General features: G+C 36.6%; 1 protein-coding gene across 2 annotated transcripts in view; it reads right to left on the minus strand.

The window, feature by feature from the left end:
- LOC120533778 (adenylosuccinate synthetase isozyme 2-like) overlaps positions 1 to 25,452 on the minus strand; it is a 55,959-nt gene that overhangs the window by 21,596 nt on the left and 8,911 nt on the right. For both annotated transcript variants that reach the window (XM_039760731.1, XM_039760730.1), the window contains exons 2-5: positions 20,287 to 20,389; positions 19,880 to 19,948; positions 9,754 to 9,804; positions 9,560 to 9,626 (exon numbers count right to left, since the gene is read on the minus strand). In XM_039760731.1, coding sequence (XP_039616665.1) covers positions 9,560 to 9,626; positions 9,754 to 9,804; positions 19,880 to 19,948; positions 20,287 to 20,389 — 290 coding nt within the window. The remainder of the gene's footprint in view (positions 1 to 9,559; positions 9,627 to 9,753; positions 9,805 to 19,879; positions 19,949 to 20,286; positions 20,390 to 25,452) is intronic.

Raw genomic sequence — 25,452 nt, forward strand, 5'->3', positions numbered from 1 at the left:
CTGTGAGTGGCAGATCTGTGAAGCACCCATTTGGGGTTTGGCGAGCAAAGCAAGCAGGGGGAGAGCCCCCTAGTTTTACATAAAGATAATCTAAAAGACTTTACTTTCCGTCACAGTATGCAAACAGCTATTAGCGAAAGCTAATAAACATAGTCACTGGTTAGTCTTGTCCCAAAGTTCTGTGTGTGCACCATGCCAGTTCAAGTAAGATAGAGTGTGGCTCAAATCTTGGTGTAAGGTAGAAGGGTGTGGGTTTATGGGGCATTGGGACACCATTTGGAACAGATGGAATCTGTTCTGCTGTGACAGGTTACATTTGAACCAGAGGGCATCAATGTATTGGGCAGGGGTATGAGTAGGTTTAACTTTAAATGCAAAAGTAAAATAAGTAATAAATTAAATATAGCTTGCCTTGATGCTAGAAGTATCAAAAATAAAACAAGCGAGTTGGAGTTGTATGAAGCGGAGCATAATTATGATATTATAACAATAACAGAACCTAGATAAATAAAAAAAAGATGAGTATAACAGAGGGATTCACATTTTTAGGAGGCATACACAGAACATAAAAGGAGTTGGACTGTTGTTTATGTCAAACAGAATTTAAATGCAAGTCCTCTTTAGTTGGACGATGAGCACCATCTTAGAGAGGACATCTAGCTTCGTCTGGAAAGCATTAGATAAAGAGGTCTTAATTTAGAAGTGTTATAGACCGCCCAATGCAGACAGAAATTTCAATGCACATCATTTTAGTAGTATTAAAAAGGCACGTTTACAGGGGAATACTGAATATTAACTTGAATAACCTTGCAAATAGCACAGCACAAGTCTAGGAGTTTTTAGAAGTAATCAGTGACTGTTTTTAATACAGTATGTTAAAGCACCAACATGGGGGTAAGCCTGCCTAGATTTATTATTTTGTAATAATCAGGATAGAATTGAGGGTGCAGAGATAATTCAACCACTAGGGTCAAGGGACCATAATATAATACAATTTTCAGTGTTTTGGATGACCATGGATGAAAAGACTAAGACTATTAAGTTTAACTTTGATAGGACAAATTTTGAGCAGATGTGGCATAGTCTAAGGAGGACAGACTGGGATAAGCTTTTAAGTGTACAGACAGTTGTGAAGCATTGGAACAGGTTCAAAAACATTTTACATATAATTCTGGGACAGGTACATACCTAAATTTGAAAATAGTAGGATATTAAAAAACTCTACTGGGTTAATAAAGATTTGAAAAAGAACCTGCAAAGGAAAAAACAGCTGAATAAGATCTATAGGTTTAATAGCTCCATTGTGAACCATAGGGCATATGAGAACATGAGGACAACCATTAAGGATAGTAGGAAGGCTAAAAGGCAGTTAGAGAGTAATATAGTAGATAAGGTGAAAGATTACCCAAAGAGATTTTTTCAGCATTTTAGTAGCAAAGAAAGTTAAGGAGGACATGAAGTGCATCAGGAATACTAAAGGGGAATTAAAAATGCAGACAGTGAAATAACAGATGCTTTAAACTCACTCTAAACTTAAGTTTTCATATGTGAGGAAGCAGATAACCTTCCAGTGGTAAAAGGAACTACTAAGGAGGTATTCAGTGACTTGAAAATTGTAGAGGGAGAAGTTCTGCTTAGATTTAATGGGCTGAAATCAAACAAAATAGTATCAGATAATATTAATCCTCAAATTTTTAAGGAGGTTAGTGAGTACATATATAACCCCATGATGCATATTTTTAGAATACTATTGCACACTGGGGAAATTCCAAAGGACTGGAAAATGGCAAATATTATCCCAATTATAATAAAAGGTTGACCAGGCAGATCTAAGCAACTATAGGTCAGTAAGCTTAATGTGCATCACGGGTAAATTAATGGAAGGACTTATTAAGAGAAAGATTGAGCAACACATGGCAAGAACAGGAGTTTCACAATAGTCAGCATGGGTTCAGAAGAGGAAGGTCATGCTTTACCAACATGCTGGAATTCTCTGAGGAAGCAATAAAAGGATACGATCAAAGTAGAGCACGATATTATTTATCTTGACATTCAGAAAACATCTGAAAAGGTGCCACATGAGAAATTGGGCATTAAACTAAAAGGAGCGGGAGTTTCACATGCAGAGAGTTACAGTGCGAGGTACCCGTCTGTCAGAATTGGCCTCCGTTATACTTAATATAGAGTTGAAATCAGAAGTTTACATACACTTAGGGTGAATTCTTTAAAACTCGCTTTATAACCCCTCCACAGATTTTATACTAATAAACTATAAATTTGGCATATTGTTGAAGACATCTACTTTGTGCAGGGCAAAAGTAATTTTTCCCCAACATCATTCACAGACTGAGTAGTTCACTTTTTAATGACTATACCACAATTCCAGTGGGTCACAAGTTTACATACACTTTGTTAATATTTGATAGCATTGCCTTTAAATTGTTAACTTCAGCCAAACGTTTTGGGTAGTCTTCCACAACCTTCTTACAGTAAGTTGCTGGAATTTTGTCCTATTCCTCCAGACAGAATTGGTGTATCTGGGACAGGTTTGTAGGCCTCCTTACTCACACACGCTTCTTAGTTCTACTCTCAAATATTCAGCTGGCTTGAAGATAGGGCTTTGTGAAGGCCACTCCAATACCTTAACCCTGTTGTCCTTAAGCAATTTTGTCACAACTTTAGAGATATTCTTGGGGTCACTGCTCATTTGGAAGACCCACATGCGAGTGAGCTTCAACTTCCATTCCAAGCCCTTGGGTTGTTGCTGCAGTGTATCTACATAATTGTCCTTCTTCGTTATGCCATCTATTTTGTGAAACGCACCTGTCCCTCCAACAGCAAGGCACCTCCACAACATGATGCTCCCAACACCCCATGCTTGATGGTTGGGATGGTGTCCTTTGCTTGCAAGCCTCACCCTTGTTCCTCCAAGTATAACGATGGTCATTATGGCTAAACAGTTTGATCTTGGATTTATTACACCAGAGGACATTTCTCCAGAAGGTAAGATCTTTGTCCCCATATGCCAGTGCAATCCACAATCTGGCTTTTTTATGACGGTTTTGGAGCCATGGCTTTTTCCTTGTTGTGCAGGCATGTAGGTTATTTCGATATAGGATTAATTTTGCCTGCGGTGGGCTGGCGCCCTGCCTGGGGTTTGTTTCCTGCCTTGTGCCCTGTGTTGGCTGGGATTGGCTCCAGCAGACCCCCATGACCCTGTAGTTAGGATATAGTGGGTTGGATAATGGATGGAATAATTCTGCTGTGGACACAGATACTATTTCCTCCAGAATCTTCACAAGGTCCTTTGCTGCTATTTTGGGATTGATTTGCACTTTTCATGCCAAAGTACATTCTTCTCTAGGAGACAGAATGCATCTCCTTTCTGAGTGGTACGACGGCTGTGTGATCCCATGGTGTTTATATTTACATATTATTATTTGTATAGATAAACATGAAACCTTTAGACGATTGGAAACTGTTCCCAAGGATGAACCAGATTTTTGGAGATCCACCTTTTTTTTTCTGAGGTCTTGGCCGATTTCTTTTCTTTTCCCATTATGTCAAGCAAAGAGGCAGTTAGTTTGATGGTAGGCCTTCACATATATCCATAAGTTGATTCCAATTAGGTTAACTGGCTATCATACCTATAGGTTTGACATTGTTTTCTGGAATTTTCCAAGCTGTTTAAAGGCATAGTTAAAATGTATGTAAACTTGTGACCCACTGGAATTGTGATATAATCAATAAAAAGTTACACTGTCTGTGAACATTGTTGGAAAAAATATTTTTGTCCTGCACAAAGCAGAGGTCTTAAATGACATACCAAATTTATAGTTTGTTAGTAAAAATCTGTGCAAAGGTTATAAAGTGAGTTTTAAATAATTCACCCTAAGTTCATGTAAACTTCATGTAAATGATTTCAACAGGAATATAAGTAGCAAGCTGGTTAGGTTTGCAGATACACAGATAGGTACAGTGGCAGATAATCTGGAATCTGTTGAATCATTACAAGAAGGTACAGCATACAGGCCTGGGCAGATTTGTGGCAGATGAAATTTAATGTAAGTCAATGTAAAGTATTACATGTAGGAAGTAAAAATATTAAATTTGAGGTCTGAAAATTGCAACTACACTTTATGACTTAGGAGTCATAGTGCACCCAACGCTATCAAATGCCAGATAGTGTTCACAAACCATAAAGAACGCTAATAGAATGTTAGGTTATGTAGCACGATGTGTAGAGTAGAAGGCCAAGAAAATTAGCTCAAACATTATGACACACTGGTGAGGCCTTACTTGGAGTATTGTGTACACTTTTGGTCTCCAGACAACAAAAGTGACATAGTAGCCTGGAAAATGTCCAGAGAGTGGATTCTAGGGCTATGGGGGATGAATTATGAGGAAACATTAAAAGACCAAGCCTTTTTAATTCAAGTAACAGAAGATTATGAGGAGACATGATTGAAGTGTTTAAAATTATGAAAGGAATTAGTACAGTGGATCAAGACTTTTATTTTAAAATGAATTAATCATGAACACGGGGACACAGCTGAAAACTTGATAAGGGCAAATTTTGCACAAATGTTAGGAAGTTTTTCTTTGCAAAGAAAAACAAATGCATGGAATAAACTACCAAGATACTAGGACTTTAAAAACTAGACTTGATTTTATTTTAGAAGAATTATGTGCATAGGACTAGCAAGCTCTGTGTGGCTGAATGTTCTAAAGTTTTAATTTAGTTTTTAATTTCAAATGACAAAAGTACCCACCAAATCTCCAGATAACCAGGTCCTATTTAAACATGTGTATATGCAAAATTAACTATTTGTGTTAATAAACTGATTAGAAATAAATGAAAGAGAAAAATGAGGGCCAAGAATTACACCCCTGTCCTGGTCCACAAAACATATAGATAATATTGTTAGAAAATGTATAAAGTGCTAAAGATTTGTCTTCAAAGAGTGAAAGCACTAACAAGCCATATAATTAAACATCAAGTTTCATTAACAGTGAGAACTGGCTTCTTATTGGTTAAACTAGTTAGAACAAAAGCTTGAAGCCAATGAAGCCCTCCAGGGCCATAACTAAGGAATCTTTGGGAGAGACCACATAAGAACTTGAAGAAATAACATTAAATACTCTTCTTCAGTGTTCTTTTTCAATTTTTATAAAATAAAGTTTAAGATTAATATCCTTTCTCATCTATTTCAAAGCATGGCATATGCAATCCTAACAGAGGGTTCTTCACTTAAACATAGACCCTACTACATCACATTAAATGGAAGAAATTCTAATGAATTGCCATTTGTCCTCAAGTCTCAGATCTCATTTTTCTTTTAGAAAGCTGAAATTACTTTTGGTATTTCGTACACTCTCATTTATAAAGATGCAACATTGCTTTCTCAAGTTTTTGGTTTGCTTTATATACCTAGGATTTTTTACAGGATTAGCTTAGTTTAATAATGGCACCTTTCATATTTTACATTACAAAAATGCTAACATTGAGATATGATTAATTTACCTGAGCTAGCAAAAAAAAAATACTATTATAAACATTGGGGATATGAGTTACACTATTGTGTTTATAAACACTGAGCAATTCCATACTTAAGGCATGAAACATCTTAGTGTTCAAAACATTTCAAGAAGTTTGTAAGACTGATTAACAGTACTGTATGCAGAATGCTAGCAGCAGGATTTACAGATAAACAACTTCTGTACTGAAAACCTGCATACTCTCATTCTTTATGTACTTCTGAAAGCATGCAAGGCTCTCCAGAATCCCAATGGTAGCCATATATAGTTTATGTGGATAAAGCCTCTTCAAGATAATTCTGAAACAACAAAGCACAAGGACATCTCAATAGTCCACCTGTCATTTCCCAAATCTGCACCATGAAACGTACAACATTACTCTGTGGTGCAGTAGATGGAATTACCTTTCACCCCATAGTCAAATTTAGCATAGCATCCTAAAGTTATCTTTTTCTTTGTTACAGATGACACTGTTATTTGGCATGTGTTTAATGAAGAAGTCAACTGAAGACCTGTAAGGTGTTTGCTTCTCAAACTTCAGTCTTTGACGTACTTATCCTCTTGTGCAATTGTGTATCCCCTTCCCCCTTCTTTTTCTATCCTGATTAGATCCAGTTTGCACTGTTCTCTTAAGAGAATATTAGACTCCTTTGTATGAAAATCTTTATAGTTTTGTGGCAACCTGACACATGGAATAACTTTCAATTGACAAAAAAGCAACAGAATGATAAATTTCTTTTGAAAGCTGTTTTGCTTTGGCAAACTTTTTGTAACTAAACTTTAGGAATGCCAGTACCTTTCCAACCAACGAAAGACACATTACTTGCTTTACTGAAGAGAGGAAAAGGTTGCAGCTGTGCTAATGAAATTATGAACTTATCCCTTATAACCAAATAGCATTTAAACATGACTAATTAAGAATGAGCTAAGGGATCTTACCATTATAATACTGAAGAACTGACTTCTTTGCAGTCATGTGTAAGCAAAAAAAATGTAAACCAGGCATTAACACCATTATCAATGTCTTGGCTGTATTTTTAAATTAATTTAATTGTATACCAATTAAAAGGGTATGAATTTCTAAAAATGAACAAACTTTTGAATTGAGTATATATTCACTACAAAATAATAACATTAAAAGCTACTGCGTCCATTGAAAACACTAAGAACTAATAATGTATCTCATTTAAATGATTCCACCACTCATCCCTGTTGCTGTTTTTAGTCAAAGAAAGACAACAGTAAAACATAGATTAATAAAATAGGATATAAACGTCTGTTCCATGAAGTTAAAATTAGTAATTATAGAAAGTACCTATTTTATGTCAGTAAACATCTATCACTATGTAAGCATATAAACGGTAACACTAATATAATGTTAAACCAGATTACTGAAAACAACTGTTTGTGGCTTACTTAGTTTGTATTCTGTAAAGGGAACCTATACTGACTGCAGCACCTTTAATAAAGCCAAGGTGACACTGTGGTTGCCAACTGGTTACAACTTTTGTTGTTAAAGCATTGTTGTAATGGGTTAATTTCCAAAGAATTCACTTTAGTTGAATGAAGCATTTTTATCTTGTTAAATACAAACACTTACTGCTGATTGTGTTGATGAGTGTTTTTAAACAACTGGAAACTTTGACAGATAACAGGAAAGACAAACTTTAAAGACGCGGAAAGAAACAGCAGATCACAAACAGGCTAGTCTCGTGGAGCCATATGTGATTCTTAAATGAGAACACACATCCAGGGACACCCCCTTAAAAAGTACATAGTGAACAGCGATGAAATCCTTTGCTGCAAAGACAACACTCTTCCTAAAACACCCACCCCCAATTTCTCCAGTCCGTGTATTTTAAGTCAAGGCTGGGGTTTCAGGGAGAGACCAAAAGATCCTGAACAAAAGACTTGACACTGACAGAAAAGAAAAAGCTAAAATTGCTGTCATTCATTCTCAGCTCAGTAGCACAAGGTACCTTAAGCTTAATTAATTTTCACGTTGTAATGAACACTGTGACAGTGAAGAGAGACAGAGAGATAGACACATAAATGTAGACCACTGCAGCTACTTGGCTCCAAATGTTTCAGAACTGCCTCTGTATGCTATGAATTCTTCCTGTCATTTTAACTATTGTATAACTTTATGACATAAAGGCAGCAAATACAGTTTAGATAAGCATTGTGGTCTATGGATATACAACAAATTAAAACACTGTCACAATTTTCTAATAATGGCATTCTTGCATTTCTAATTAGACAGTAATATTAAATTTCTTTAATTATTAGTTTAGACATGCAGTCAGAAGGTGGATATTGTGTAGCCTCATCTGCGCATCTACAGGTGCTGTTAGGCAGATTAGTTCATTTGGGTGTTTTCAGCACTGAAATCTGCATCTCCTATGGCAATTCATTATAAGCAACACACATTTACATGTCTAATATGGTTTTTTGGAGACTTTTCAACTGGTCATTATAATCAGAAACTTGCTCTGTCAGACAAGGTTAACGAGAGCACCTCTGATCTTTGCAGTTAAAAATATCTGCTCCTACTTTGAGAGCCATCTTCATAAAGGGTTTGATGGGTTTAGAAATGCAACATTAAGTGAGACATCCAATTGTTTCCCAGTTTTACATTATTGATGCCTAATCCTTAGTGTCTTCTGCCAAAAGAATAGCTGGTACATTGAAGAATATGATGCTGCCTTATAGTTAAACATTTTTTCAGTACAGGTATATGACAGCCAAAGTAATTTTCTAATTCTAGATTTGTACTAGCGTTAGCAAATAACAAAATGTGAAATTATAAAAACGGCTGTTTAACAGGAGTTCTGAAATAAAAGATTCATGTAAAACTGAGAAGTTTTATTTCACACAAGCAGCTTTAAAGTTAGGACAGATTAGGAAAATAAAGCATCATGTGTTTCTGACATTTGAAATTTGAATTAGACTTGTCTGTTAAATATTACTCTTCAGTAATATTTTTAACCAACTAATGATGCAAATATAAAATCTTAAAATAGCAAATGTTACACACTTAACAGAGTGGTTCACTCACACACCAGACACTAAAAGCATATTGTTACAAAACCATTTTAAGAGTTAGTTTACATAGAAATATCCTGAACTGTCTTGGAATTCACTAAGTCAGCAGTACATATATAATAAAGTTTAGAATTTTTACATTTAGAATTGATTTTAAGCCATATTTTTCAGTTACAGACAGAAAATGTCAGAATATATAAAATGTGTACATACTATGGTAATTCAAGCAGTTTATGATGATATTGTTCTTAATAACCCTATGCTGAAATCCCCCCAAAAATATAAACCCCATTTGCTGTTACACTGTGGGCATTCCCATCGCAGCCCTGCATTTTGATGGACCAGTATTTTAAAGCAATTGTTACTGCTAGTATTTATAAACTGGATATTTCATAACAGAAAAATGCACAATATTATTAACTTTAATAATGGAGGTACCTTAATAAAAATATATTGAATGGGATACGTTTTTGCTGTGGTACCGAGTATCATAAAATTTCAGTGGTATTGATATCAAATGCAAAAATTCTGTATTTCTGAAATCACTAGTTTGAAGACTCACTTGGAGGAAGGAATATTCTAAGGTTGTGAAACAGAGAGTAGTAATGTAAAAATGCAAATGATTATTTGGCACTGGAGAGGTTCCCCAATCTTTTAAACAGAAGTTAAATAACTATGTAAAGAGATAGATCAGCAGCAAGGTTTCCAGTGTCTTTCTTTACAACTTCACATGTTACAGAATATAATGTATTAAAAAATTATTTAAAAAAAATACCCTTTCCCTTCTAATACTACATTCATGCAAAAAAAAAGTTGGTGCTAAGTTGCACTGTAGTATCTCAATATGCACACGATAAAATAAAATATTTCCCTACATCAATTTACATCGTATTACACCAGATAAGTATTAAAACTCTGAATATATGGTTAATGCACCAGGCAAAGACAAAGAAATTTGTACAAAGTAACAGCTCACTTTTTTCCTGCCTGTTCCTGTCTTTGCTGTTCCTGTGCCCCATCTGCTGCTTGGTGAAAATTAAATACTGATGGAAAAAAAAAAACAAAAGGAAAGGCTTCAGTTGCAATCAAATAACTTACACATATCTCAACTAATAATAATGTCCACTTCCCATGTTCTAGACCATTTTGCTATACCATCCATTCACTTACCGATGTGTGCTCTGTCTGAAATCCTGAGTCGCTCTTCCCAGCCCTCCAAACCTGCACAACAAATACCTGAGCATTAGCACACCAATACAAATGGGTGAATAGACAACGCCAGGAGACTAACAATCAATGCAACATTCTGTATAACTTTGAAAGACTTAAAAAGAAAAATATATAACTTAGAATTTGCACTCAAAATTTCACAATTTTCTAAAAGAGAAATTAAAAAAAAAAAAAAATACCAGAAAACATTCTCAATCCCAACTACTACAAATCTCTCTCTCTCTCTCTATATATATATATATATATATATATATATATATATATATATATATATATATATATATATATATATATATATATATATATATATATATATATATATATATATATATATACATATATATATATATATATATATATATATATATATATATATATATATATATACGTACAGTATAGACAATATTTTTATAAAGGTGAGCAGGATATATACTACAAGTGCCTCAATTTCATTTCGACATTTCATTTATCAGGGGAATTTCATTTCACTGTATGATGTTGCACATTTACTCTTCATTAGCAAGAATTTCATCTTTTCAGGTTATCTTAAATCAAGCCTGTTGTCTTTAGGCCTTTAACACTAGAATTACCAGAGCCTAATCGCTTCTTAATATCATTCACAGCTCTCCACCAGAGTCTTTTGTCATCTAAATGTGCTGATAAAAACAGGCTACACGCAGCCGGCTATTCCATCCCCCCACCGACTTAGAACGTGCACAAACGTCTCCCAGCTCATGCCTTGATTGATTTTCTGGGAGTGAAGTGGAGTTTTAGAGTGGAAATAATAGATCGTTGTTTGGAACACACGCATTTCATGTCTGTTCCGTTTCTACAGTAATCTGTGTAAACACATTGTTAAAACAGAAACATTTTTTATATTCTAGTAGTAGATGACAAAATGTAGGCATAAACTATATAATGTATGAAGCCTGAAGTCCAAATATCAAATAAATACTTTCACAAAAGGTACAAATCTAACACAACAATTGCGCTTTTATTCAAAAATATAACTGCAGAAACAAAAAGCCGCCTTAACATGCAACATTGACACCCATTTATTATGACTACCTCCGTGGTGCAGTAGAATCAGCTGCCGACGGGGAATCAAAAGGTCACGAGTTCGATCCTGCACCTGTCCGTTTTGAGAAGTAAACTGCTCTTAGTCTTCCTATTTTAGAATAAAAACATACATTTGATTTCAGTCTGTAACAGCCGGTGTAATTTATGATACTTGTAAAGGTTAGCTTTGGTTTGTTTTTTTTTGTTTTTTTAGTCAGTTTTATCTCAGCCGTGATCACGAGCTCAAACACACCCCACCCCCGCATCTGACACTGCTGTTTTCATATAGACGCGCTGTAACAGAGGTAAACTCGGCTCCCTTCTACATCAGAGCCAGAATGCACATACCATTGCTTGCATACTAAAGTGTCACCAGGCACTTTTCGTGGCATTACACGCATTTTTGAGCATGCCCTATGCACACTACATGTGACTTTAGGAAGTAAGTAAATAAATAAAGGTAAATTGTGTCATAAAATGATTTCTTCAAAACGTCACATATATCTGTCTCTTTCTTTTTTAAAAATGTGCCTGGTTGTCTCCACACATACCGCTTAGAATTAAGGCCAAAAAGTTCTATCTTGGTCTCATCAGACCAGAGAATCTTATTTCTCACCATCTCAGAGTCCTTCAGGTGTCTTTTAGCAAACTCCATGCGGGCTGTCATGTGTCTTGCCTCTCCTCAGTGTGTGGAGAAAACCAGGCACTGCTCATCACTTGTCCAATACAGTCCCCACAGTGAAGCATGGCAGTGGCAGCATCATGCTGTGGGGGTGTTTTTCAGCTGCAGGGACAGGACGACTAGTTGCAATCGAGGGAAAGATGAATGCGGCCAAGTACAGGGATATCCTGGACAAAAACCTTCTCCAGAGTGCCAAGGACCTCGGACTGGGCCGAAGGTTTACCTTCCAACAAGACAATAACCCTAAGCACACAGCTACATTAACGAAAGAGTGGCTTCACAACAACTCTGTGACTTTTCTTGAATGGCCCAGCCAGAGCCCTGACCTAAGCCCAATTGAGCATCTCTGGAGAGACCTAAAAATGGCTGTCCACCAACGTTTACCATCCAACCTGACAGAACTGGAGAGAATCTGCAAGGAGGAATGGCAGAGGATCCCCAAATCCAGGTGTGAAAAACTTGTTGCATCTTTCCCAAGAAGACTCATGGCTGTATTAGCTGAAAAAGGTGCTTCTACTAAATACTGAGCAAAGGGTCTGAATACTTAGGACCATGTGATATTTCAGTTTTTCTTTTTTAATAAATCTGCAACAATTTCAAAATTATTTTTTGTCTGTCAATATGGGGTGCTGTGTGTACATTAATGAGGGAAAAAATTAATTTAAATGATTTTAGCAAATGGCTGCAATATAACAAAGAGTGAAAAATTGAAGGGGGTCTGAATACTTTCCGTACCCACTGTATGTGTATTCTTGCTCCGATGTAGAAGGGAGCCGAGTTTACCTCTGTTACAGCACGTCTATGTGAAAACACCAGTGTCAGATGCGGGGGTGGGGTGTGTTTGGGCTCGTGAACGCGGCTGAGATAATAAAACTGACTAAAAAAAAACAAACAAAAACCAAAGCTAACCTTTACAAGTATCATAAATTACACCGTCTGTTACAGACTGAAATCAAATGTATGTTTTTATTCTAAAATAGGAAGACTAAGAGCAGTTTACTTCTCAAAACGGAGAGGTACAGGATCGAACTCACAACCTTTTGATTCCCAGTCGGCAGCTGATTCTATTGCGCCACGGAGGCAGTCATAATAAACAGGTGTCAATGTCACATGTTAAGGCGGCTTTTTGTTTCTGCAGTTATGTTTTTGAATAAAAGCGCAATTGTTGTGTTAGATTTGTACCTTTTGTGAAAGTATTTCTTTGATATTTGGACTTCAGGCTTCATACATTATATAGTTTAAGCCTACATTTTGTCATCTACTACTAGAATATAAAAAACGTTTCTGTTTTAACAATGTGTTTACACAGATTACTGTAGAAACGGAACAGACATGAAATGCGTGTGTTCCAAACAACGATCTATTATTTCCACTCTAAAACTCCACTTCACTCCCAGAAAATCAATCAAGGCATGAGCTGGGAGACGTTTGTGCACGTTCTAAGTCGTGGGGGGGTGGAATAGCAGGCTGCTTGCAGCCTGATTTTATCAGCACATTTAGATGACAAAAAACGCTGGTGGAGAGCTGTGAACGATTTTAAAAAGCGATTTAAGATGGGACAGATTTACGAGTTTTTTCATAGGCTCTGGTAATTCTAGTGTTAAATATTTGTTAATAATGTTCACTTGGGAATGCTTGATTCACATTTACTATACAGAATCAAAGTTAATACGCCTCCATTGTCAACATCATGGCAGAAGTGTGATCGCAATGTAAGTATGCTCCACCTGTGTGTTTATTAATTCTGGTTAGCTTGAAAATTAGCTGGGAGAAATGCAACCACATTAACTCAAAAATGAAACAAAGTAATGAATCATCTGATTTGGCAGAAGGCAAGTACACTATGCATGTGAAAACAACTTTTAATTTTGTAACCAAGGAGCTCCAAGAGAGGACTAGTACCATTGCCAAATAGTACCAAATAAAAATGAGTAACAGATCATAAAATAATGACAGATATTATACTTAACATTTTTCTTAATATTTCCTCCACTTTTTCCTTTAAATACATACTGTAGTCCTTTTTAAACACTTAATCTGTAAAGCTTTCTGATCATCCGTACAAATATTAATATTCACTTAGACTTTAGTCATATATTTGTTTCACAGCTATTTTTGGCTAAAACACATTTTACAGGTGAAATCTGGGACTAAAACAACACTGAAAATTTGTTTAAATTTTCCATTTATAGCATCTGGAATTTGCAGTCAGATGATGCTGTTTCATACTACATAAATTTTAGAAAAACAACATTTACACTGCACAATAATAATTTTGAATGTTTAATTCTAGCTAATGAAACTCATCTTCTTGCTTCACAGCTTGTTAAATTAAGACAAGAACACCTTTAGCGAATGTGTGAAGTGTTCATGTCACTAAGTGAGTACCATATGCTAAATGTTGATAGGTTATGTTCCTTAGTATCGATACTTAACATTTTACATAATATAAATGAACAAATAATAATTTAAGTTGCAGGGTATATAACTGTAATCACTCATTTATTTCAAGGCAATTTTTTTATTACAAATAAATGACATATTACATTTATTATAACTGTTTCTGTATAATCAAATTCATAATACGATTTAGATCTGAGTTTGAGGGAATTAGAAATCTAATAGCTAATAATTTTAAGAGTATGCCGAGTTAGCCCTGCTTATTGAATGATTAGTTGACAGGTAAAGGTGGCATTGTTTAGAATGACATTTATAACTATGATTTATTTCCTTGTTTTAATAGAACCACCAATATAGCAAACAGAAATCCACCCTTCATAGCATGCAAATATGCAGTGCTTATAATAGAATGCATGATGATAAAACTAAGGTTGAAAATATGGTTTTATAAAATCATATATTTTAGCAAAGTAGCTTTCAATATTCAAGTAAAAAATGTAACATTACTTTCATTGTAATTGTATAAATATTAAACAATGTATCTGAATTCATAGGCATTTTGAAAACTTTTTGCAGATATTTTAAAAAGTGACATCAGCAATGTGATCAATGTAAAGCTGCATTTTTTTATGTTGAACACAAAAGACTGTTCTGCGTGCACTATGACTTCTAGAGGAACTTAAAGAAGAAACTATTTAGAAAACATAAGAAGTGTCAACACCTCATGTTTAACTTGGATTTTATTTGTGGACCCGACCACGAGACCACGTATTTCACTAGTATTTGGTATTCTATCATAGAAAAAGGCATTATATTGTTTATCTGAATCATTAGGGTAACTTTAATAAAATTAACAGGATTTCTATTTGTACTATGGTACTGAATACAGATATTGAATATTGTGCAATTTCACTGGTATTGGTATTGAATGCAAAAATTCTGGTATTGTGACATCCCTAGTCTGCACATTTGATCATCACAGAGCAGACCAGCACTGTACTTTTCCGGTAGCCTGAAACTCGCTCCATTGGTTATGGATGATATTAATTCATCCCTGTTCTAAACCTGCTTATAATATACCATCACAACATAATTGGCAGTGGTGAACAAAACAGCCGAGATTCTTTTCGCATACATTTCACAAAATCAACGCTAAACTTCATTTCATATTTAATTTCGCAAACCATAAAATGGTGTTTTGGAGATCTACCCAACTCAGTATGTGCTAAACGCATGTGTTATTTGTTGAATAGATGCTTTCAGAAAAAAAAAAAAATCAGTGCCAGGCGTACCCAACCCTGAAGTTAGGAGAACAGATGTTGCAATGGTTTTCTGGACTTAAAATAAAAAAAGCAAGACAAAACGGTAACGCAATTAATCCATCTTCTGGAATGGAACCTGGAATTACAAAACAGGTAATAAAATATATATTTTTCTCCTGGTGAAAAGTAAATTCTCTTTTATTGTTAAAGGTCAGGGATAAATCTAATTAATGAAATACAGCAAATCCGATAACGATTTGATCATTTTCAGGTACTCTTTTATAAACCTGGTGTCTTAATGGCAAGATAATTTCACTTTGCTATCAGGGTTTCATACTACATTACCACTTTCTATAATTTTAATAAAAATAGTTTTAAGTTCTTGTTGAGGCCTGTCTTTCACCATGCCTTGAGCTATGAAAAAGTTTTCTGACGATGGTGTCAGTCTGTGTTCAGATAACAGAATACACTTTATCGTACGCTAAACATTAATACTGATTTAGGAAATCATACCTGTCTACTTTTAGAAATGCCACATTTTTTCAGTACAAGTGGAACTTTGGCATAATTCATTCTGGAAATGCACTCACAATCCAAAGTACCCATATATCAAAGCGAATTTCACCATAAGAAATAATGGAAGCTCAGATGATTCATTCTACAACCCAAAACTATTCATATAAAAATGATGAATACAAAATATTAAGTAAAGTTTCATAAAACAAATTAATCTGCACTTTACCTTTGAAAAGAAACATGGCTGGTGTGAGTTTCTAAATCTTGTGGGGTTCCACCCAACGAGGCGATACGTGTAAGAGCGTTTCCCTAGTAACTGCAGGCTCCCAGCGCTGTAGCAGTTCACCGTAAAAGCCAATCCGAAAAGATCACGGACATGCTATAAGCGCCTGCCATTGATGGAGCATTATAAATGTGCAGGGCACAGTATTACTTGGCCACTAACCTGGCCCCGACCTTGCCCGACTGCTGTGTCTGTGTATAGGAGAGTGGCAGATAGCGCTACAATAAATAACCGTGCTGTTCCTGTTTCAAGCTGAATAAAGATGGTGTCGCTAAAGTAGGCTACTGAGACTCGTGTTTTGGGGTGTAAGACAAAGACTCACATGTTACAACACACACACGGTCACAATGCTATAGTAAACAGTATACGCTCGTACAGATGTTGACTATATGAGTGAGGCACAACGACTAAGCCCGAGAATGGGAGACAATTGCACAAAATCCTGCAGCAAGAGAGAGAAGAACCATCAGCTCAGTTGTGGACACGTGACACTCGGCAGACAAAGCATATATGTACTACTCATATTGCAAGATCTCGCTCGTTTATCAAGTCAAAATTCATTAAAAATTTTAGCTCATCTTGCAAAACACTCTCAAACCAAGTTACTTGCAATCCAAGGTTCCACTTGTATGTGTCTTTGTGTGCAAATCCAACGTGATTACTTCTGAAAAGACACACTAACCCCCGTTGAATCAGAAGCTGGTGTAAACTGGACAACTTTTTATTTTAAATATGCATACTTTTTATAGGTAATATATTTGATTTTCACAACTTTTATTTAAAAAAAACTGTTCAACATCAACAAATCAAATCTTACAGACCAATTAAATAAAATCTATCAAGTACAGGCAGTCCCCGGGTTACATACGAGAAAGGGACTGTAGGTTTGTACTTAAGTTGAATTTGTATGTAATTTGGAACAGGTATATAAATTTAATAAATACTATTGTTGACCGACTGTAACCAAGTGCTCTCTGCCAACGAATGATGGAGTTTCACCCCTCTCTGAACTCTTTATTATTTCTACTTTATTTTCAATGGTGATTGTTTTCTCTTCGTTACTGTATCACCAGCAGTTGCATCAGATTTGTGTTTCTGAGACACTGTTGAAGGGTGAAGACAAAAGATTAAGATAAGCTGTTCTGCACAGCACTGTACAAGCTATCACAACAGGAAGGCACCAGTCGTCAACACGTCTGATATACTGACAAGAGACAACTTCCTGCTATGTACGTAACAGTACAAGAAGGGTTGCTACCGAAAATGAATGGGGGCATCTTAGGGCGGTTCATCACCAGCCCAGCTCACAGTCACCTCCACTACAGTATGCTGTCTGCAGTGCCCGCCCACTGAGAACAAACACGGTGCGGCCAAAGGAGGGTAGTGAATCGCCCCCATTCAATAGGCATCCATCCGATGCACACTACAATGCTACCTCCCGCTGCCCCGTTCACCCTCAATGGCCTCCGTTCAGCCACACCGGGTCACCGCTTGTAGCATTACCAACCACCCACTGAGAACGAACAGGGCAGCCGTGTGTGGTGGGCGGGCTGTGAAACTGCTCGACGCTGGGAGCCGCCCGAGGGACACTACACTGCGCGAGCAGTGAAATTGCCCCCCTCCAGCCTCCATCCAGCCACCGCTTTCGGAATTACCAGCCGCCCACCAAGAACGAACGGGGCAGCCATGTGTGGGGGTGGGCAGTGCAACAGCTTGCCGCCGAGAACCGCCCGAGGGACACTACGCTGCGTGGGCAGTGAAATCTCCCCACTCCAGCCACCGCTTGCAATGATAGAGCAGCAGTTATAGAGGCGCACATGTTGCAGCTGCAGCCCGTTCATAAGTCATAGATCAGATGTCCGTAACCTGGGGACTACCTGTAATACAATGGCAAAGAAAACAACATTACTGTCTCACAGATACAGCATCCTGGCGTAAAATCCAGCGTCCATTCCATGTCTGTATCTTTTACAGATACTACAGTTTACCTCCCAAATCACCAAAGATGTGCTGGTTAGGTAAACCGATTACAGTAGACCCCCGTGAAGACGCGGTTTAGGGTTCGCGGCCTCATTCTTTCGCGGATTTTTCCTTTGAACCTAACTAATAATTGTTAGCGGAAACCTCAAATATCTTCTGCAATTTTTTATGGCTTTTTCGTGGAAATACTGCACTGTAGAGAGAACAGGAAGCAACCATAGAAGAAAACACGGCTTGGGATGGTGAAAGTAGCCAATCCGTGAGCGTTGTACTCTACTAGAATTTGAAACTGTAATTCCCAGCAGTCCCTGAAGTGGCTTTGATTGGTCTTCTGTTCAAGTTGCAGGGGCTGTTGGGGGTCAAAGGATGTCAGCAAAGCTTTTAAAAAGGGGGCTGGTGACCAAAAGAAAAAGTTCCTGTCTCTCTGCCTGCCTTCTGTTGGGTTACCTGTACTTATTCGTTTTGTCTTGGATCGTTTCGTGGTCGGGGTCTGGATTGTCTGCCTGTGTAGATGAGGACTGTAAGTGGATTCGTTGCCATCTTTGTTGTAGTTAATGTATAATAGCCATAAGGGGAACAGGGGTGGTATCATTGTTTCTATTACATTCTTTATTTGCTGTTTTGATTACTGGTTTGCTTTGTTTTTGTCTCTGTGAGTGCATGAGGGTCAGGTCAAGGCTGGGTGCGTCCCTGGAATCTCCACCATAAAACTAAATAAATCCCCGTCTTTTCGACAGTGTGAATCTTATCAGCACCGGACCACTACAGCTTTATTCATTTCTCCTTGCTGCTGATTGACTGCTGCCCTGTGACACATCTCCAGCTGAGTGTTCTCGTGTTTTACATTTTGATTTTAATCCTTAAACTGCTGCAACTGGCTATAGTCGTTTCCCAGTGCCATTTGCCAGCACACAGGAGCCAAGTATATTCAGTAACGTATATTCATTGAACGCTGCAACCGGCTATTGTTGCTTCCCAGTGCAATACACCAGCACGCCGGAGGTGATCAGTCAGTGCCGTACATTCGTTGAGCAGCCAGCTCATGACCACTGCAGCCTCACTGTCTCTGGGATTCAGTAGCTGCACTAGACTAGCCTGCAAGCATCAGCGTTTACCTCTATGTGCTTGCGTGCAGCCAGTTCAAATGCAGATGGCTCGGTGATTTACTGAATTTCATCAATGGTGTCAGTTGCACCTTGTACATATTGTTCCAGTATTTTTTTTTAAATAGATTTTACAGTTCATTAGCAGTGTGCAAAATGATCAGTGTTGCATTAATTGTGATGCTTTTTGCCTGAAAAAAAATGTGTTCCATTAAAAATTTCACTTTTTCTTTGTGAATTGTGACGTTTACTTAAAAAGTGTAGCAAAAAAGTATTTGGCGTCCAGGGATGCATTAACCTCCAAGTATGTGGCAGTTTAAGGGATAAAGCCCCAAGATGCCACCGAAACACCCTGCACCTTCAAGGCTTCTGGCAATAAAAATGCACTTGCATGAATTACAGTACATATAGTGCTAACATCGGTATTTTACATTCTAGCACTGCAGGTGACATATCAGTGCGGTACTGTACAGTATACAGGTTTGCCTTTACATTCTTTTTTTAGGTAATGTATTAAGCACATTAATAATTTGCATTTTTTCACAATTCACGGGTGCTCTAGGAACATAACCTAGTGAATTTTTGGGGTGTACTGTAATTCAAAATCATTCTGTGAGCATGTGTAGGTGTGTGCATGAGTAAGCCCAGTGATGGGCCTTTCCTGCTTTACATCCAGAATTGCCAGGATAGGATATGTCAACAACCCCCCTCCCAAACTGGAACTGGAATAAGTGGGTTTTAGTATGTTGGGTTTTTGAAAAGCAATATTAGAAATACACACCTTTTCCCCTCTTCATGTTTTTGTCTGCCTCCTCAAACAATCCAGGCAAATGAATCACAACACCATTCCCTTTAAAAGAGAAACAGATTGTTCATGTGTTCCAAATATTTACCACCATAAAACCATACAAAACAGGTGAAACAAAGATGGGTAAGAAGACAAATACCATGCACTGCCCATTTACTGGACACAAACTTAAAGAGGTGCAGTCACGTTTTTAATAGTGAAAAGTACTCTTTAATGTGACAGCTTAGTAAAAACTACAGCATAAAATGATGTAGAAGGCTTTGTATTAATTGCCAGAGAAGAGTGGATTGGAGAAGTCACTGGTCTAGTACGGAGCTGGTGGAAAAACTCATACAGAAAAACATTAATATTGCTTTTTAAACAAAACAATGTATACTTACCAATAAAAGACACAGCATTCTTGTTTATTATACCGCTAGGCAACAGATGAAAATTGTATTCCACTGAATCAACCACAACTGTGTGCCCTGCATTGTTGCCACCCTGTAAAAGTAAAGTCTTCAGGTTAATAACAACAGTTCCTAAACAAATTAAGATTTTTGCTCTTATATTCAAATTCTTTTCAAGGCAAGCAAAAACACTATTGTTTTTGTCTGTCTACAACAGGAGTAGGTAAAGTCAGTCCTAGAGGATTGTAGTGACTGTAGGCTTTTGTTAAAATGGAATTTCTTAATGACAAGTCAATTATTGCCATTGAAATACTTATTGCTAAAGCAACATTTTTATGCTTCATTTTATTTGACTTACTTGTTAAGATTTTCCATCATTAATTGCTTATCTTACTGAAAAACAGCTTCATTCACTATAATTACTCTTTGTAAGCAATAAAGATGCAAATGACAAAAGGAACAATTCTCCATCTGACATGTTTCCACTTACATCTGCATATTCCTCATGAACTATGTGGTTTAATTAAAATATCTGTAAGGAAACCAAACTGAAAAAATAAAAAGCCTGGGAATTACTCATTCACTCCAGGATATAAATCAATTGGAAAATTATCTTTGGAAATGAAAAAATCAACAATATGACTTAACAAGTCAGAATGAAATCACTAACAAGCCGTCAATCCTTATGTTTGGCAAAGTTTGGTTTCTAATTAAGCAACAGGGTTGGAACAAACAGTTGCAATCACTACAGCCCTTCAGGACTGTCTGATATACCCCAATCTAACTAATCCTCTATAACATTAAGCTCATAACCCAAAGAGACAATTTTTGGTGAAAAGATGCACAGGTTGCAGTAGCATAATCAAAAACAAGTGATGCTATACCTGTACAGAATATTATTTTAATTAAACAAAGCAAATAAGGTACCTTTACATGGCAAAAATAAAATTATGCAGTTAGTGCTTGTGTAACATTCCATAGTTTGGGCAAAGGCATAAAGAGAAGCAGCTTTACCAATCATGTACCAAACATGGATCCAATACTGATCCGACTGCATATCTGACGTTTCCATGGTACCATAAAGTTAAGCTAGTTGAAAAAAATAAAAGCCTACATACAGTGACTATGCCCAGTACTTTAAACTGTACATTGTTTTTCTGTTCCAAGTATACAGCATAGGAAATAAAATCAATAATTTGGTAAACTACAGTATATTAAATACTACACACATAAAGGCAGCTGATAACTTGTGAAAAATAAGTAAATATTGTTAAAACAAATAAGAAAAGCTCCACAGCCACTGTCTTCATCATATAGATTACTAAACTGCAAAAAATGTTCCAATTATTGCTTGAAATAATCTCCATATATTTAAAAAATGCTTATTATTTTTAAGGCTTGAAACTTAAGCAGAATGCCAGTTTGCAACAAGCATACCTACGTCACTAAATTAATTTAGTAATTTTACACTGAACAAACTATAGAAACAAAACAAAAATTCCAAGTATCATCAAAAAAATCTCATTCAAACAGTACTATGGGAATGTGCCTTTCCAATTTATCTTTTACGCTGAGTTTTCCAAGATGTATTAATAATATTGTAGTAAAAAAAGCATTTATTTTGAACATTCTGAGAATACAAATGGATAATGGACATTTTCACATAGTTTACTTTTTTTCAGAGTTGGTCATTGTTGGGTCTTGAGCCATTTTCGTTACATCTTTTTTTCATGAAAACATGAGATTAAAAATTTTATCAGCCACCATTACAAATTACATGGGTAAGCAGCATACAAAAAAGTATCAGTTTTGGAGTATTCATTTAAGCTGATGTTATATGATTTTGCCAGCAAGTTTAAGTCACAGACGTCATTTATTTAGAATCTTAATTGGGAGCAGTCACGGCACATTCCCGTGACTTACAGTTGTGTAGTCAAACATCCCCAACCAGCTGAACTAGTCTGTGAGTCTCCCCCAAAAAAATCCACCATAGGGGTGGACTTGTGTGTGAATTGACAAGAATTAGGAAAGTAAGTGTTTAGTACAGATAAGCTCGCCATACCTGGAAAGTATTCATACAGCTCTAGCTCTAAAAGGAAGCACATTATTTGCCATTAAAAAAAAAGAGGCAGCCTCAGAATACTACTGAATTGTGAAACTGCGCTTGAAACAGAATCATCTAATTTGTCACCCTTTGAGTGATAGTGGTGTGATTTTTTAATTAATTTTAAGTAAGTAACAAGTAATAAGTAACAATATACAGATAAAAATTTGTAGAGCTTATACAAAAACTTCAGTGTCAATTTAGAAAAAACACCAGGGAATTTTAAAACAGAAAAAAAAACAAAACCTAATAAAACAAGATTCTCAGATGTTTTTATATATTATTGAAATACCATCAGAGTCTTCAAGACTGACTGGTGTTACCTCTGGAACAGAAATGGACGGAGGTCTGGAAAACTGGGTACCGGGAAGTTTCTTTCAACAAATTGTCTACTTTGAAAATAGTGGAAAAATTGTGTTGTTGGAAAGTTAAAATTGAAGTGTAATTGTTCATAAGATAGAACTGTTTATAGATAAAGTATTTACAAGTGTCCTCATTTCAAGTGTTTTTCATAGGTTAAATACTGTGTAGGTTTGTAAAGGTTGAAAAAGGGGATTAGCATGTACAGGACCAACAAAAGCTTCTCTGCTTTGAAGCGCATCCTGCATTGGTTCCATATTCTGAGTGATTTGTGAACAACTGGTTTATTGACAAAAGTATTTCCTCGGGCACAAAGCAGGGCATATAAAGAAGTAGAGCAAGATTTAATTTCCACTGCGGACGAAATTCGTAAAAATGAATTAATTTGTGCAGATTTTCAGATCTTTATAATGTGTATATTTGCTGCCCAGTAATAAAACTGAAAGTAAGGTAGTGCCATGGTACCTTCTGCTTTAGGTCTTTGTAGAAGTAGCCTTTTGAATGCATGGACATCTCAAATTCCTGATAAACAAGGCTATTATTGAGTCTAATTTCTTAAAGAACTATTTGTTGATTTACACAGGGATGTTCTGAAAAAGAAATAGAAGCTTAAGAAGGATGTTCATCTTGACTGTATCGACTCTCCCTGCTAGGGTGAAATGAAGGGTAGATCACCTGTTAATATTCTGTTTAAATTTTTTCAATGCTGTTACCAAAATTGTGTCAAAGACCGTTAGGTTTACTTGTTTATTCCTAGATATTTGAACTGTTAGGCAGAATATATAGTTGTGTAATCCGACATCCTCAACCGATGAGATTAGCAACTGCAGTTGTCAATTTTTAACATCCCTTCCAACTAGAAGTCATATAATGCAATGTTGGCTATAAGTGCACTTTAACCAATATCTCCAAACCCCCAAAAGACGGTGCACCAATATACACAGCACTAAGAATGAGTCTAAGCCTTGCTTTTATTTGCTGTAGATCCCGGAATATAAGCCGACCCCATTTTCTACCTACTAAATTACATGTACTGTATTTGCCGATGACCGGTATTTAAGCCGACCCCCTTCTCCAAGCAAAATTTTCTAAATTTCCTTAAAAGTGTCTCTTCAGGTATATTTATCGGTGAGAATTTGAGACTGCCAGCATTTTTGATGGAAACCAGGAAGTGATTGCGGAGAAGTTTGGTAAAATGAAACCTTTGTGTTGAAACTATATACGCAAATATGGTACATCGGCGGGTGGATTTCCAGAGACTCATAAATTTGATTAACTTAAATAAGCAATACAGTGGACCCTTGACTTACAACCAGCCCTCACGAACGAATTAAGTTCGTAAGTCAAGACTATTTTTCCCATAAGAAATAATGGAAATACCCATAATGCATTCCGAACCTCCCACTGCAACACTTACTTAACCTTTTCATAATAAAAAAGGGTTGTTTAATGTGCATAATTTACCAAAACACCAATAACGTTTCTAATGTACGAACCAAAAAGTTATAAAAAGTGCCTAGCCTTTAAGCTAGGAGCATGGTGCACTTTAGTTGTTTTTGTACTTTTTTTTGCTCGTTTGTGCACGATCGGTTCGGCGAACATCCGCTACACCCGTCAGAACCTTACAGACATCGATGTCCAGAGCCAGACATCTGTTTCGAGTGTTTTTCATCACACGCACAACATCCCAGACAACATAGCGAGACCAGTGGGCTCTCCGTGGATTGTTATCGGGTCTAGGAGACGACGCAGACGGAGGGAAAGGAAGCAGAAGCAGGGCTGCAGATCCAGAGTTATGCTAAGGCTAAAGAAACAACCATACAAGCCCTATACAGAACTTTTTTTTTGCAACTTATTTGCATCTTTTCGCACCATTTGTTTATTTACTTGTGTTCTATACATATTTCTGCACTGAAGGAGCTGCTTTTAATCTCATTGTACATGTGTATAGTGACAATAAAAGGCATTCTATTCTAGAAACAACAATTTCATACTGTACTCACTATTTAATTTGACATCTTTGGGCTGCAGGAAAAGAGGAGGAGGAGAATGAAACGGAAGGTGGTTATTGTTTAGGAGGAGCCTCCTTATGCAAATCTTTTCCTTGTAAAATTGTCGAGATGGTGGATTTCGACATGCTGTACATATTAGCGAGATCGGTCACACGAACAGCACTCTCATATTTCCACACAATTTCCATCTTCGTTTCGATTGTGATTGCTTTCTTTACCTTCATTACCTTCTCTTCCTTCCTTAGCAATTATGTGTCTTGCTTGCATGGTCCTAGTGAATTAAATATATAGGTAAATCACTACAATGACCGAAATTACATCCACAAACACATGTATCTGGGCTCCGACTGACGCTTACTAACACTCTTGGTTGTTTGTTTACAATCGCGCAAGCGGATACACGTGACCGCATTCGGGTCGTAACGCAAGATGTTGGTCGTAAATCAAAACAAAAACCGGCATTGCGCTGGAAATCTTGAATCTGAAACGATACTCGTATAAGCCGACCCCCAAACTCCAAGCCAAAAATCTAGGATGAAATTTTCGGTTTATATTCCGGAATCTACAGTAGAATTCACACTTGCAAAGCCCCATTTTCAGCAGCCATTCCTGATGGTAAACTCCGCTGTGCATATCCTTAATGTGTCATTAGATTAAATTAACTTTTTTAATCCTATGGGG

This window comes from Polypterus senegalus, chromosome 8 (genome assembly GCF_016835505.1).
Source record: "Polypterus senegalus isolate Bchr_013 chromosome 8, ASM1683550v1, whole genome shotgun sequence".
In the NCBI taxonomy this organism is placed as follows: domain Eukaryota; kingdom Metazoa; phylum Chordata; class Cladistia; order Polypteriformes; family Polypteridae; genus Polypterus; species Polypterus senegalus.